Genomic DNA, 15754 nt, shown 5'->3' with positions numbered 1-15754 from the left:
TGCTCAGCTATGGAGAGGGGAAACACTTGGGAAAGTCTGGCTCCTCAGTTGCTATGGGTGTGCTGAGCTTTAGAAAACACGTACTCAAGACGTTGAAGGACCCCCGGTCCTGAAAAAGGGAGTGAGAATGTTGTGTGCTTTGACAAACTGAATCATTTAATATAAAACTTGGTTAAGCAGGACTCGGGGCAAACAGCTTCTGGGCTTTCCGCTGTGAACTCAAATGCTCCTCCTCCAAGTGTGGGTGGGGGTGGGGGTGGGTGTCCAGACATTTTCTGGAGTCCCCAGAGGCCTGTCTCGCCTGCTCCCAGGGTCAAGGAAGCCTTTTGACTTGAAGGGGAGCACAGAGCTACCCAGCTTTTCCCACTGGGAGTGAACTCTTAAAGGGCCAGCTCGTGGACTTTGAACAGTTACCCGCACCCCTACCCCCACCACCCCACTCCCCCGCAACCACCAATCTTGCCTCTTGAGTTTGCCTTAATTAGGGGGTGGGCAAGTAGGGTTGGGGGCCTGAGTTCACGTCAAAACTGTCAAAGGAGATGGGCGTAGAGGGACTCAGAAAGGGGTGGAGGCTCAGGGGCAGGAAAAATTCAAATATCATAAAAGGGAAAAGGGGGAACTTGAAGCCCAGAAGTCATTGTTTCCTTTATTTCAAAGGGAAAAAACCTGCCCGATTCTCATCCTTTTGATTGATTAAGGCCCTGAATACCTCTCGGCCCCAGAGTGACAGTCCCTGAATAGAGTTGAGGGAATAAAGAACAGTGCAGAACGCGGGGCTGGCACTCGGGGGTGTAAAGGAGGCGAGTTCGCTGGCACTTACCAAGTTATAAATAAAAGGCTATGCACAATGGTACCTTCTCTAAGGACAGACAGTCTTTACAACACTCCTGGCGTCATATCCTGCTGGGGACACTTCAGCTCCTAGCCAAGACTTTGCTCCTTTTATTTATTTTTTTCCCAGCAGTTTAGTCTGAATGCCATAATAAATTCCTGAGAACAAACGCCGCAGCCGGGCAAAACCTCAACATATAGATGCATGTGCATCGGGGATCGATCTGTATGTGAGATTTAGAGTCCCGGCTTCCCAGAAGGGCTTTTAAACCAAGAAAAGGAGCCGAATCCCCCATCCCAGCTCGCAACTTCTAGTCCAGGGGGGCCTTACCTCGTCTGTCTACGCCTAAGGCTACCCCACCTATCCTTCAGTCCCTTTCTTTCAGACTAAGGAAGACAAAAGAACCTTCTGGGAGCATCCCGGACTCTTCCCCAGAGGAGCCGCTCTGAGAGGCTCCCATAGCGAGTTCAGGCCCAGCGCAGACCAGGGAAAGGAAAACCAAACACATCCGGGACTCCTCACGCCTTTTTCCGAGTTTCCCCGCCCCCACCCCGGGTTAGCAGCCCTGAAGAGAGGTCCACCGGTGAAAAGCAGAGACAGACAGAGAGACTAAGAGACAGATAGAGCGAGCCTCCCAGGGAGAGACACAGAAAGACTGGGACAGGCAGACAGGAGTGGAAAACCAGAGATCAGGGACGCACACGTAGAGTGACAGACAAGGCGAGCCCTTCTCCATCCTCAGCGGCTCGCATCAGCCAGGCTGCCTCTTCCAGTTTCAACCTGTCTACGCTTCTCTCTCGGGGAAGGGGCACAGAGCTGGTCCCCCTCCGGGTCGGTGGAGGCCTGGGCCCCGTCAGGGATGGGAAGAGAAAGTAGCCTCTGTCGCCCAATCAGCGCGTGTCTTCGCCACCCGGGACGGTCTCCTCGTCGGCCAATCGCAGCTCAGGGCTCCTGACCAAGCTTTGGGTGAAAGAACTAATAAATGCTCCCTAGTCCGGATCCCTGCACTCGGTGTCACTACGGGAAGAAACTCGGGCCGTGCTCCCGCCTCGTTACCACCCTCCCGCCCCCATCTTCCTGGCGCCTTGAGCACCCTTGCCAGTGGCCCAGCGGAGGGGCCTGTCTGCCAGACTCGCACCCAACTTGTCCGCCTTGGGCTTAGGAGCCTTCATTCTAGGAACTTCTCTGCAGCGGGTGGACCAGGAGCTAGCAGCCCCCTCCCCCGCGCCCCGCCTCCCTCTCCTGCCTTCTTTTTGGGGAGGAGCTCTCCGTGATCCGGAGAGTTCCCGAGGGTCACCCGCCGCCGCTGCGCTCGCTTTTCCGTCTCGCCTTCACCTGGATATAATTTGCGAGCGAAGCTGCCCCCAGGATGACCACGCTGGCCGGCGCTGTGCCCAGGATGATGCGGCCCGGCCCGGGGCAGAATTACCCACGCAGTGGTTTCCCGCTGGAAGGTACGTTAGGGCCTCAGCCCATCCGGATCCCCGGGCTTGGGATTGGCTGCCGCACCCCATTCCTGGTCTCAGGGCCTCGAGTCGTGTGCTCCCGGGAGCCTCTTCCTCCATACTTCCCATCCCGAGAAGCAATAGTGGGGAGGGGGGTCTCGTGGAGGGGAGAGAAGCCCCATTTCGCTTTCTGACTGCAAACGCAGCACCGTACTCTCTACAAACCCTCAGAGCTGGCCCGGCCTGCTCCGGCCGGTTCCACTTTGCCCTGTTTTGGAGTTGCTGTCCTGATGAAGGTGGATAAGCTTCGCAGCCACGGAAGCAAAACTCTCTTCACCCCAAGTTGCTACGAAATTGCCCCGGCTGCGCCCACTTTTGAAAAACAAAACAAAACAAAACAACAACAACAACAACAAAACCCCACAAAACTCCTCTTAGTTCGACAAGAATTTTCCTGCTGCGGAAAACTGCGGTGGTTCGTCCTAACTGGAAGTTTTAGTATGGATTAATTAAATTCCAATCGACTCAAGAGGCATCTCGAAGTTTCTAATATGCTTGAGAATCCCTTTTGGTTTGCTTGAAGGTTCTGGGAAATTTCGGGAAGGTAGCTATCACTGCAAACCTGAACCCTACCAAACAATTTGGGAAGTAAGGGCACAGTCCTTCGACCTTGGTCCAGGGGAGAGCGAACTGCGGCTGTGGTAATCATAGCCCGGCTCGCCGCTGCCGTTTTTTATTTCTGAGATGTAACAGGTGATACGCGCTGTCACCTGTGTCTCCTTTCCGGATGCTTCCCGACCCTTGCCTACTACACTCTGATCCCGAAACAGTAAAGGCTATCAGCTTGCTCCGGACTCAGCCGGATTTTGTGGCAGTTACCACAAGACAGTTTAGGCACCACCCTAGTTACCTCTCCAAATTGCAGCACCCCCTTTCCCCCCAAAAAGGGAAAACACAGCTTTCTCTACAGCAAGTTATCTTTTTGCAATTACTCAATTTCCAAAAGATTATATGCCCCTGCAGTGGGTAATTATTTAAACAATCATAACAGTAAGGGTCGGGACTGGGAGTCGAAAGCCTGGTAGTTGGTATTGGACTGTCACGGGGGAGGGGGGGTGTTGGCCGGAAGGATGCAGAATTAGGTTCTTTCTGATGCTTTTACTCTTCCTAAATGACTTTTGTCTGGGCTTTGTCCTTTGCATTCTCTTCCCAGTGTCCACCCCCCTCGGCCAGGGCCGGGTCAACCAGCTCGGAGGAGTATTTATCAATGGCAGGCCTCTGCCCAACCATATTCGCCACAAGATCGTGGAGATGGCCCACCACGGTATTCGGCCTTGCGTCATCTCTCGCCAGCTGCGCGTGTCCCACGGTTGCGTCTCTAAGATCCTGTGCAGGTACCAGGAGACAGGCTCCATCCGCCCTGGTGCCATCGGAGGCAGCAAGCCCAAGGTGAGCCTGGGGCCTGTGGTCAGCGGGTGGGGAGTGAGCTAGGGACTTTCCAAGAGGGGTGTTTTTCATATCTAGGAAGGAGTGTTTTCGTGTGTGTAGATCTCGGTTGTTATGGTTGCTAGTGGTCCTTGGACATTGGGAAAAGGCTAGGCATTTTTAAAAAATGCTTAGGAACCTTGGAACCCTCATCAAATTATTTTGATAAACACCTAAAGCAACCCCACCCATGGCCGACTTTCCCCGAGAGTCTTTCCCACTGCACCATCCTAGAATGAAGCTAAAAATCTCAATTTGGTCCTTGAGGAGTTTCTTTCCCAGTTTTGACCGCTCCCCACTCCTTCCAGTGCAAATTGTTTTTGAGAAGTCAGAAGTCAGGGCCATTAGTTTCCTTTATAATAAACCTATTGACTCCATTTTATAAAGCAGTTAGGTGAGATCCTTAAGTTATGTTAGTTTTCTTTAATAAGCAAGAAAGCCCTCCTGGTTAGGGAGTGGGAGGAGATTGTGCGGGCCCACCTTCTCTTTGGGTTGTGCAGAGAAGTCAGTATGATTTTCTAGCTGCCAGGGGGGCAAAACCAAACAGACACTGAAGACTCGCAAACACAGTCCCCTCCTTCCCCATTTTCTCTCTCAACCTGAGAATCTTAGGAGACAGTTTTATTTGAGTGGGTGAAAGAGTCATTCTTTCAAGTTATCTACTGTTCGTCTAATTAACAACAACAACAACATCAACAACAGTAACAGCACAACCTAGATACAAGACCTTAGAAATCTCAACCTAATCCTTCTGTAGCTCAGATCTGACCTCGTTGGAACTGACCTAATTTGATTTTTCTGTGGTTCTTTCAAACATTCTCTTTTTAGTTTCGTTTTTGTGTAGATTCGGTGGGGTTTCTAGTGATCAGAAAGCACAGCCCTCATCTCCAAACTTATCATTTTTTTCTTAATTTCATCTGGTCCCCTGGAGCATCTTCAGGCAGGTGGAGGGTCTCCAGACTGCTCCTTTCTAAACTGAATTAAAGTCATTTGGCTAAGCAGGGGGACATTCCGAGAGGATACAGGAAGGAGCATCCAACAGACCATGAGGTGGGGGCACCCTATCTGGCTCACAATACTGGGTACCAACGCACCACCCGCCTATTCTCTTAAAGCAGGTGACGACGCCTGACGTGGAGAAGAAAATTGAAGAATACAAAAGAGAGAATCCGGGCATGTTCAGCTGGGAAATCCGAGACAAATTACTCAAGGACGCTGTCTGTGATAGGAACACTGTGCCCTCAGGTACTGGGTCCATTAACTTTTCCCGGAGGCAGGACCGTCAGTCTCCTACTCCAATGGGCCATACCAGTCATAAAATCGCCCCAATGATCCATCGTGGCTATTGGGAGGCTGCCCTGAAATATTTACAAGCCAGACACTCTTGATGTTTTATGGAGCACTGGGTGAACTGCTGGTCCCCAGGGTGGCGGCTTAGGGGACGGCCCGAAGTTTTCCCCGCAGACGGATTTCTACTAAGGAGGCTGGGACTGGGGCGGAAACGCAGGGCACAGGCCAAACCAGTATTAGTATTGATGTTTCCTTCTAAAAGAGAAACAAATGTTTTGGTAACTTCCACTGAAGGGAGATCCAAGCCGCACCGGTGGAGAGTTGGCTGGGGCAGGAAAGGAGTGAACATTCGGCAGGACGGGATTTTTCCGGCAGTTTCAGGATCCATCCAGTATCCTGGCAGCTTGGGAGAGGTCCAGGGGAAGAAGGGCCAGCGCTGGGCCTCCGCGCGGGAAGAGTTTGTTTTTAATTAAAAGGAAACTCCTTTTTTCCCTCTGTAAGAACGATATATTTCAGAGCATGGATTTGTTTACCAGACTGGAATCTGGAAAAAATAAATCGGAGAGAGTGTGCTTTCTTTTGATTTTTTTACAATAGGGAATGATTCTGCAGTTGAAATTTAAACCCTTTCTATCCTCAAAACAAGTTGATTTGCAGGAGACAGGCCCTCTGTGGTTCTTCTTCCCAGGATTTTGGGGTCCAGTGGGGAGGGAACACGGTGAAGGGTGAGCTGGTGGCAGAAGTCTCTTAGGGTGTTCAGAGGCTAGGTGTCAACCGGACTCGGAGAGGGACAGAGGTAAAATTTCTCGTTTGTGAGTTGGAGGTGCTGCGAGATTTCTAGTTTCCAGTTCCAGTCTAAGTAATTAAAACCCCATGAAAGCGTGAGGGGTTTTTAAGACCCGAGAGAATGCACAAGGAGCCGGATGCCACCAGACGCGGACGCAGCAATGAGCCTTGCCCAGGAGCAGGAAGCTCGGCTGGGCCTTTAAGGTCTCCTTGGGGATCATTCCCGATGCCTCTCTCAATCGTGTGCGCTCCCTTCCTCCTCTTATCCCCAGTGAGTTCCATCAGCCGAATCCTGAGGAGTAAATTTGGAAAAGGAGAAGAGGAGGAGGCGGATCTAGAGAGGAAGGAAACAGAGGAAAGCGAGAAAAAAGCAAAACACAGCATTGACGGTATCCTGAGCGAGCGAGGTAAGCGCCCCGTGAGCCGTGCGCTCCAAAGAGAGCACTGGTTCTAAGACTTGTGGGTTTGCGCAACCGCAGACCGGCTCTGGCTTATTTCAAAGCTTACTTTTGGCCTCGGTCACAGCTACGGCTCTCGGGAAGGACATTCAAGTGAAAGACCAGAGAGGTATTTGATATTAAAAAGAAAAACCTTCTCTATTCTAATTTTTATTTTATTTTTTCTGGCGTTCCAATCCGGGATCTCATACACGCCCAGCAAGGGCTGTACTCTTGAGCCACATTCCAATAATACTAACTCTTAAGTCATCGTGAGTTTTATTCATCGTGAGTTTTATTCTCCATCATGTCTAGTTTCTTGGAGTAGAGAAACCTGAAATGCGTTGCAGGTTGACACTTTCTAGATGGATACTAAACTTTTCTGAAAAAAAAAATTATATGGGCTGAGAATATGGGGGTAGTTAATGAAGTCTGAGAATCTTGAAGTAGTTTTTACACTCCGGGAACTACTGTGTGTGTGGGCGAGAATTAATGAGACTGATTCTTCTGGACACTGGGAGCCTAAAATTGTCCCACCTCTGCTGCTAGTATGTACATAAGCTGGCTACTTTTCATTTGTTTTCAAGTGGGATGAAGTATATATAACCTGTATATGTCTGGCAACCGATGGTGCACAAGTGGTGGGTCATAGAGATCTGGGTCAAAGGGATCTGTGTTCTTGAGTCCCCCCAGTGCCGTCACCCTCTGTCCCCCCCAGGGGTACAGACCACCCACTCCTTGTTGGCTGTGACCTGTCAGCACCAAAAAGAAAAATCTCCCTCCAGGGGATGGAGAATTATAGGCTGCTTCCCTATTACCTGCATGGAGTCATCTTCAAAAATGAAGGTTTACAGAAAGAAAGAACCCCTTTCTACCAGGGCTTTAGATGATCTAGAAGAAAGATACAGATTGCTCTCTCTCTCTCTCTCTCTCTCTCTCTCTCTCTCTCTCTCTCTCTCTTTTTAAACCTTCATTGTATATCCTTGAGACAACTGCTGGCCTTCCAGGAAAGCTGCTTTGCAAACCAATACAAAAGCTGCACCCTCGATGATATTTAGAGTTGGGTGTTAGCAACCAAGTGCCTGACTTCTAATGAACGGAAGCCCAGATGCTTTAGGGCACACATATAATCTAGAAAAGGCACCCGGAGTAGAAGGAGGTTGATCAGGGAGATGGCACATGCTGTTACTTCTGTGTTTACAGCAGGGGCTCATGTGACATCTGTGTAAGCCTGGACAAATGCTTTTCTGGTCACCTCTGTTTTTTTATTCCAGCCCTAGCTGCAGGCTAGAGGTGCTAGGGGGAAAGAAGGCAGAGGGCTGAGGACCCAGACTTCCCCCAGGCCCAATGGGATCCTAAAGCAGAGGCCTTGCGGGGGATCCATGGTTTTGCTACTTGTTGCTGGAAGTGGCAGCCAGGCAGACTTGCCGCTCCCTCGCTCCCTCTCAGCCGCAACAACCAAGGCCCTGGAGACAAAACGTCCCAAATGAGCTGGTCAAACATTTGTACAACTTTTCCAGCGTTTACAAAGAAGGCCTTCTCTACACAATCTACACTTGGAGATGAACTTGGGAGACAAAGCCTGGAGAGTCCATTGAAACTCACACTTTAGCTTGGCCCAGACAAAGCTCCAGCTCCGAGCAGCTTGATGTGAACAAAGGAAGGCAGCCTTTTTATAATTCAAGGAGAAAAGAAGAGAAAACAGGCCCACAAAGGGCCCAGAATAGACATTATGGGCTTGCAATGAGGGATGAATTATTCAATGAGCCCCAGTAGCTGCTGAGCCAGGAAGTTTTATGGACTCTTCAGCATGGAAAAAGTGGCCATTTCACCTACAAAATGTTTCTAGTCTTTTGGGTCGCCTCGCTGGGCCGGCTGCCATTCAAGGGCAATTGCTACCATTTTTAAAAATCACAGTGTTTCCCCCAGTGGGGGTTGTGTCCTTGAAACACACACACACACACACACACACACACACACACACACACACACACGCCCCTCCCTCAGAGGCTGAAGTCTAATTTAATTTGGGGTTGTCAAGGAAGATGCAGCCTGGGTCCCTTCAGTGCCTCCAGCTTCCTTTCCGGATGAACCCTGGAGGGCAAGAGGGGCCCAGAGAAAGGATAGAGTGAGATGCAGTTTGAAGTCTAGAAACCTCAAATATTCCCCTCTGTTGTTTGGGCATCAAAAGTCTCCGGAGGTCCCACTTGTAAAATAGAATGGATGTTGAGAAAGGGCTCTCTGAGTCCTGGCAAAGGGGAGGGAAAAACTGGCAGAGGAGGGCCTTTCGGGTGTCCCCACCACTGCTGTGTGCCCTTGCCAGATGGGCCTGGTACCTGCTGCTGAGACTGGCTTTCCTGGACACAAATTTGGCCTGAGGTCTGCTTGGCAGACCCTTGGATGCGGGGAGAAAGACACCCAGACAGAGGTCAGAGCCACACTCTTTTGTTCAAGATCTTGTTCCTTTCCCCAAACGGTTCCTTTGGTCTTCTCCAAGTTTCCTTCTCCCTCCCAATCCAAGAGCTGCTCAGCACATGCAGCGGTGCATCCAGTCCTGCGCTCTGAGGGAACCCTAGGTTCTCTGCACCCCTCCTGAGTCCATCCTTCCTGATCTAGGATATTGGTGAAAGAAGAGGGGTGAGCGGCTGGGGGACCTGCCACCCAGGGGCCCCTGGCCAGAAGTGCGGACACGGAGCAGGCGCAGCCGGACCTGCGGAGTCCCAGCTCAGGCACCCCGGGTTGCTGCAGCTCAATGGGCGCCTCTGTTCCTCCCCCGGCTCAGCAGAGCGGGCCCGCGGGCGCCGCCACAATAGCCGGGCCCCCGCTGCTGCGCCCTGCGCCAAAGCGCCGCGCCGCCCCTCCCCGCTCCGGCCGGCCCGCAGCTTAGCTCGCCGGGCTGCAGCCGACTCAATTGCCTCCTTTATGTCCTCTCACTTTCATCTAGACACAGCCCGCCTCCCCCTTCTTCTCTTCTTTTTTTCCCTCCCTCCCTAGCCTGAGGCTCACATTAGTGAAATTTCTGCAACCTCCCCCCATTTTTTTTTCTTCTTATTTTAAAGAAAGCCCTTAACACAAAAGCGGTGACTAATCGATGAAACTGCTCCTTCATCATCCTCTTCTTCTCCTCCTCCCCTCCTCCCCGCCCCCACCTCCGCCTCTTCCTCCTCTTCCTCCTCCTCCCAACCTCCCTCCCTTTCTCTCAGCAGGGTGACGCTTTTCCTGTTTGTGAGTTTTGGGCAACATTTTTGCTTTGTGCCGTAATGGAATTACCGGACAGACGGGGACTGTAGATGGGACACGCGACGGCAAGACTTTCCGCTTAAATATTTAGATGTAACGTTACAATTACCGACTTGTTGCCGTGGCTTTGAAGTGGCCGTGCGGGAGCGAGCGCAGGGGGAAAGAGGCCAGATTGCCAAACTGATGTTTTGATTGGGACTGGAGACACACTTTCACCGGACTTCCCTCCCCCACCCCCTTTAAAAAATAAAATCTTAAATAAGCATGGAAGGTTTGCAACAATCGCAGAGATGAAACAGAGAAACCGGGCACAGGGTCTCTGGCAGCCTATATTCCCTTCACATTTCTTCAATGTGTGAAAAAACAAACAAACAAACAAACAAAAAAACAAACCAAACCAGACCCCCCCCCTTTTTTGATTTTCAGAAAATACAAGTGTCAAGTTTTTCTTGAGCCTGTTTTATGGATAAGCTCATGCTCTTTTCGAAAATTAATGACAAATGGCGTCAGATTAAAATGTATGTCTATAAAGACCAAAGTAGGGGGCAGGTAAAGTTCTTGGACTATTTTGTTCCCAGTTGGTTGTTTGGGAAGCGCTTTCGAATAAAGGGAGTCATGCTGTGAAATCAAAGCCATTTGCTTCTTCCGTGTTGGTGGGGAAGGGAATTGTTGGTGTCCGGTTGGTTGGTGTGGTGTGGAGGCTCAGGCTGAGCCTTCCCACAGATTTAAATAACCCAGCGCAGGATCACAGATTTCTGGACCCAGATCTTCTATTACTGGCCACTTCCTGACTGACCATTCTTAAATCTATTTGCCAGGACAGGAGTCTACTCTCAATATCATATTTAAAGTTTTGAAGGCTTTGTAATTCTACTCAAGGAAAGTGTCTCTCTCATTAAAAAAAAAAGTATTTTCCATGACAGTGGGCCACCACGCTGCAGTAACATTCCCTAGCCAGAATAAGGGAGACTGTCCCTTAGCACTTTCTTTCCCCCTTGTTTGACTGGGGTAACTAACGTTGTATGCTTGCTTCCTAGCTTTATTGAAAACATGCAGATTTTCTAATTAATGCTTGAAATCATATGTTTATTTTGGGGTTTGATGTGATTGTTGATAGCACCGGAACAGGAGGTAGGGGCTTCCAGTGTGTAATAATTACTGAAGGGTCATTTAAGAGTCCCCAGGGCTGAGTCATAAAACCCACCCGGGGCGGTGATGCGGAACCAGAAAGTGTGCCTCGGTGCAGGCAAGTGGAATATACAGAAATCAATCAAGTGAATAGGAGCGTTGCCCTAAACCCTAGTGGTTTCCACATCTATGGATATTCTCAGGACAGAACAAAAATCCTTCCTAATCATGAGATTAAATGTTCAAGTTATACAGAAATAAATGGCCTGCAGACTGAAAAGCTCAGTGATGAGTTGCCTGGCCTGGTCCCAGAAAGTTTCAGTTTAGTGGGACCCTACGACAGGTAACTTATTTATTCACTCCGGTAAATGAAGATTAAGGAAGAATTAAGACCAAGTACCTACCATGTAACTCACCAGCCACTAAATGGCAATTAAGCAGTCAGCTTCGTGTCTTATCTCACTGGCTGCTCTAGGGGTTGTTTTACAACTAGGAATTAAAATCCGAAAGGGGAGTTTTCTGCAGCTCTGCCCAAATATTGATTAAGTAGCCGTTTGTTGATACCATTGTCATCCATTAAGAGGCTGGGAGCTCAGCCCCTCAGTGGCCACCTTCTTTTGTGAGGGCTTCTTAACCACACAGATCAAAGCAGGATCATTTCAATTTATGTGTCTTGGAAAATCCTCCTTTTCCTCTGAAATCTCTAAGGAGGAACTGACCAAATTCCCCTTCAAGAAATAGGAACTGAAACCGGTTGTCTCACAGAGAAGGCTCGTGGGGTGTTTTTTCAATTATCCTGTGGCGATTTCATGTTCAGAACTGAGGCTGGGATAGCGATTTTATCAAGTTGGTTCTCCTTTGGGGCGGGGGAAGGGGCGCGACTATCTGTTTGGGCAAATTTTCTAAATATGAATTTGTCACTATAATTGCCTACCAGGCGGGAATGTTATGCAGAAAAGATATCAGATTGTTTTTTATGTAAAATTAGATGGAGAATAAATAACACAGAAGACTGTGAGAAGTAGTGGCCACATCTATGTGTGGTGTTCCATAATTTTGCATTTATTTTAAAAATCCCTGTAATATAGGAGTAGCTATGTGTTTATGTGCACAATGTGTGTCAACAGGGTTTATTTGCAAACTGGTCACTGAAAATTAAGCTGGTCCTGGACTTTATAAAGGTGAACTTGTCCTGCAAAGTGTCCTTTAGAGGCATCCGAGTTGGAAGTAACAGCACAGATCTTAGTAACATTCCCAGATGTTGACTGCTAGGGAAAACACCTGAATCCCATCATGACTTCTGTAGTTGCTGATTTTTAGATCAACTATTAGGTTTTTGTTTGTTTAAGAATTTAGTATATTTGTATTGGTTTTTCCTTTCTTTAAGACGGCAAAACGTTCTTTCCAGGGCTCTTTTGGAAATATACCATTTCTGTGCTTAATTTGCAAATTCCAACAAATTACTCTGAGGTTCTCCTATTTACGCCAGAGTCAGGCTTGGGATATTTCCCTGTATATCATGTATGCACCACTGTATGAGGTTTTGTGAACTTTCTTGCTGTGTACATTTTGGTTCTAAATTATGATTTTATAAAGGTTTACTTTTTTATTATTTACTTTTTCTTTTTCATTCTTAAGGTGTACTTTGACATGCGGGTACTAAGTTAATGCTGGTTATATTTTTAAAAATTTTGTGTCAGAATTCCCTGTTAACTCATAATTAATGAATTCATCAATAATCCACCTACGTTCCAATACCCACTAGTATAACAGAGCAGCAATCTATCATTATAATATATAGTATGACTGTCTGAAATAAATTAGGCGGCAAGCTAGAGTCAGTTAAGTATGTGATGATGATTTGCCTTTCCTGGGTCAGATACTTAATTATTCAATTCATAGTTCGTTCACATGTACATACATTTATTTTTTATACACATACAGAGTTAAGGGAACTTTTCCCTCTTGTTTGTTAGGCTGTGTGCTCAAACATTGTCAGGGAGACAGTAGATCCCAGATCCAAGTTGGGCCAGATCTTATTACCAAGGCAAGCTTGCTGATCTAAGAATGATTGCCTCCGTCTGGGGAGCTATGGCCTCAATACGCTCTCATATTCTGTTTTATTTAAAATCCTGCAGCAACATTTGCAATGTCGTAAACTTTGCCATGTGTCATACACAGAGAGAGAAAGTGAAAGGGAGCTTGGACTTTGCCCTTCTCCTGCGGATGAGCATCAAGGTGGAAGCAGTACTGCCCTATAGCTCTCCCATGTCCTACCGAAGTGGTTCTCAACCTTTCTAATGCTGCGGCCCTTTGTGTTGTGATGACCCTCAACCATCAAATTACTTTCATTGCTACTTCATAACTATTATTTTTTGCTGCTGTTATAAATCATAATGTAAATATCTGATATGCAGGATATCTGATATGGGACCCATGAAAAGGTTGTTCCACCCCAAAAGGTTCATGACCCACAGACTGAGAACCACTGCATTTAGGAAATTGCCCTTGTTGAAGGCAGACAAAAAAAAATGGATCTGAAGACAATCATACAGGTTTTATGAATTCTTATCTTTGGTTTCCTACTTTCCTTTGTCCCTGGTAAAAAGGAACAGATCATTTCTGCTGTGTAAATGGCCACTTCTCTTTTTGAAAAAGAAGAAATTGCATTGCAATAAGAAGCATCTGTGTAAAATTTAGAATTTGATTTGATACACTTTTCTCCTAAAAGGGAAAATGTTGAGAAGGCAAATTAGTTTACATGGCAAATAGCAAAAAAGTTTACAGCATTTAAAATTCTGCTGTAGGATTTTAAGTAAAGCAAAAGAAAGGAACATACATCCCCTTCGGGCCAAAGCAACTTGATCTAAGTCATCTGAATTTTTATGTCCTCCATCTACTGCAGTGACAAATGGTCTCTTCTCGGCAGAGGCTAGAACATGACAGGCAAAAACAATCTACTGTGTGGCTATGTCGTTAGACCCATTTTACAGTTTACTGGCTAAACTTTCTTATGGACTTTTAGCTGTTTAGTTTTATTGTGTCTATAAGAGCATATTAATACCAATTCTCAATTCTAGGGGCCAACTCTTCTTGTTCTGGATCCAACCCAACACATTCCGTTCAGAAATAACTGATTAGAATGTCTCCCGCACTGACCAACAAGGTTGAGGGAGGAGGGTTACAACTGTATCTTTAGCGTGCACCATTCATAAGATCATAGTAAAAATTAAAAAATATATAGATTTGTGGAAACTTAAGGGTAGACCTTTAAAAAATGAACTCAGGAAGTATGGCTATAGGAAGAGCTGCAGCATCAAACCTGCTTGGTCTTACACCACTGACTAGACACCACAAGTCCATTAGGGTAGATTAGCTAAGGACAGAAAGTTAATTACTTTGCAGTTTGTATTACAACATGGAAATGGTTCCATTTATTTTTGTTTTTATAGTGAACTCTGATACAGTCACACATTTGCACTTCAGCAGAAAGTCAGCATTTTTATTTTGTGATTTTTTTTTAATGAGTGACAGATATATTAAAACACAGCACTCACGTATCTCTCTTATTTCTTAGCCTAAAGTGCTAGAATGAACATGGAGTTTGTTTGTTTATTTAATTGCTCTGATGCTAGGGGCTAAACCTGGCGATCTACAATGGCAGGCATGCATTCTGTTTTACTCAGCTTATCTCCCTCGAGTCTCAGACATATATCCTAAAATTGAGTATTCAATGTGTCATTATCGTTAAGAACATTAAGTATCCAAAGAGTAAGTGTGTTTGTGTCGCTCTCAATTTTCATAGCCGAGTTTAATTTGAACTAAAGAAAATTAATTGGTGTGATTTATTTTATTGCAAAGAAAGCAGGAGCCTGGGCTGGACAGCTTCCTGGTTGGAGGTTGTTGGAGCACTGAGTGTTTTTTTCCTGCTTGGGTTCAGTATTTTCCTGTGTGTTTTTGTGCTCCAAGGGAACACAATACCCAGAGTAAAAGTGGAGAGTGCTTGCCTGAGGTTGAGGCCAAGCACTATTCAGGTGTGACCTCTTGAGCTCCATTTTTGATACTTTTAAGATGAAGTGGGCCATACCAGTTTCCAAGGGTTCTGTGAGGATAAGATGAGAAAATACTTGTATGCATCCTAGCAAAACTCAAAGTCCTGGTGGAGTAGGGGGCACAAACTCTGAACACTCTGAGAAAGTGACTAGCCCATAGACTAGCAGATGGGCTCTGCCCAAGGGCAGATAAAAGCTTAATTCAAGGCTTAGCAGCAACAATAAAGACCAAACACACACACCCTTCACACACAGCATACATATACATACTCCACACTCTCCACTTTCTGCATGTTAGAAACTCGATTCCATACGCAGCTACTTAATATAACCACTTCACTGATTTCATAGGTATGGAAAAATGATAAAATTCTAAAACTTTCACCAAATGTCAAAGAACATTTCTTAACTCCCCTTTCTTCCCAGGCTATTGGTTTTTCTCTGTTAGATGAACTTGTTGTTTGCAAACTTTTATTTGTTTGTTTATTTTGCTGGGTCAAAGATGGGCAAACTGCTCCATGAAAATTGAGCTCAGCGTGTTTTCACTCCTGCAGCTCTGAAAACTTGTTCATTTGGTGGAGTTCCCCACCATTTCTCATGATGCCCCTTCTTAAATGTCCTTGTGGTTTTCCATGTGGGGTTACATGCATTCTCAGTTCTTTGTGAACGATTCTTCTTAAAACTGGAGCTTGGAAGTGTTGAGGAAACTTCCTAAAGTGGCCATCTTAAGCTGGAGGATAAATTACAATGACCTTTTAATTTAATTTCCTTCCACTCAGCCCCACCCCCACCCCCACAATGGTGGTGAGTCTGTGTGCGTGTGCAAGTCCTTGTGTGTCCTGCATTACTGGCATGCACTGTGAGTGAAGCGAAAGTAGCTTGCTCATGAGGCTCTGGGGACCCAGAACTCCTGCTTGCTCCTCTCTTTGGCTTGAGCTGGTTGACAGTGTGGGCCCTGGCAGCATGGAAGGCTGTTTTCTTATCCCCGCATGCACTGCTCTGACCTGTCTCAGAGATAGGTCAAGCTGGGGCATGGCTGGTTTATGCAGCTGTTGTGGC

General features: G+C 47.0%; 1 protein-coding gene across 2 annotated transcripts in view; it reads left to right on the top strand.

Annotated features, from left to right (window-relative positions):
* The first annotated feature begins 1840 nt into the window (after positions 1–1840).
* Positions 1841–15754, top strand: part of Pax3 (paired box 3) — a 95185-nt gene continuing 81271 nt past the window's right edge. Inside the window, exons 1-4 of one of the 2 annotated variants that reach the window (XM_036173334.1) lie at positions 1841–2286; positions 3491–3726; positions 4881–5007; positions 6111–6245. In XM_036173334.1, the coding sequence (XP_036029227.1) occupies positions 2202–2286; positions 3491–3726; positions 4881–5007; positions 6111–6245 (583 nt within the window). In that variant the 5' untranslated portion in view covers positions 1841–2201. Of the gene's footprint in view, positions 2287–3490; positions 3727–4877; positions 5008–6110; positions 6246–15754 lie in introns of both variants that reach the window. The other variant, XM_036173332.1, reaches the window with a different exon arrangement.

The sequence above is a fragment of the Onychomys torridus genome, chromosome 23 (assembly GCF_903995425.1).
Source record: "Onychomys torridus chromosome 23, mOncTor1.1, whole genome shotgun sequence".
Lineage (NCBI taxonomy): Eukaryota > Metazoa > Chordata > Mammalia > Rodentia > Cricetidae > Onychomys > Onychomys torridus.
The sequence above is the reverse complement of the archived record's forward strand: the minus strand, read 5'-3'. Positions and strand labels throughout refer to the sequence as shown.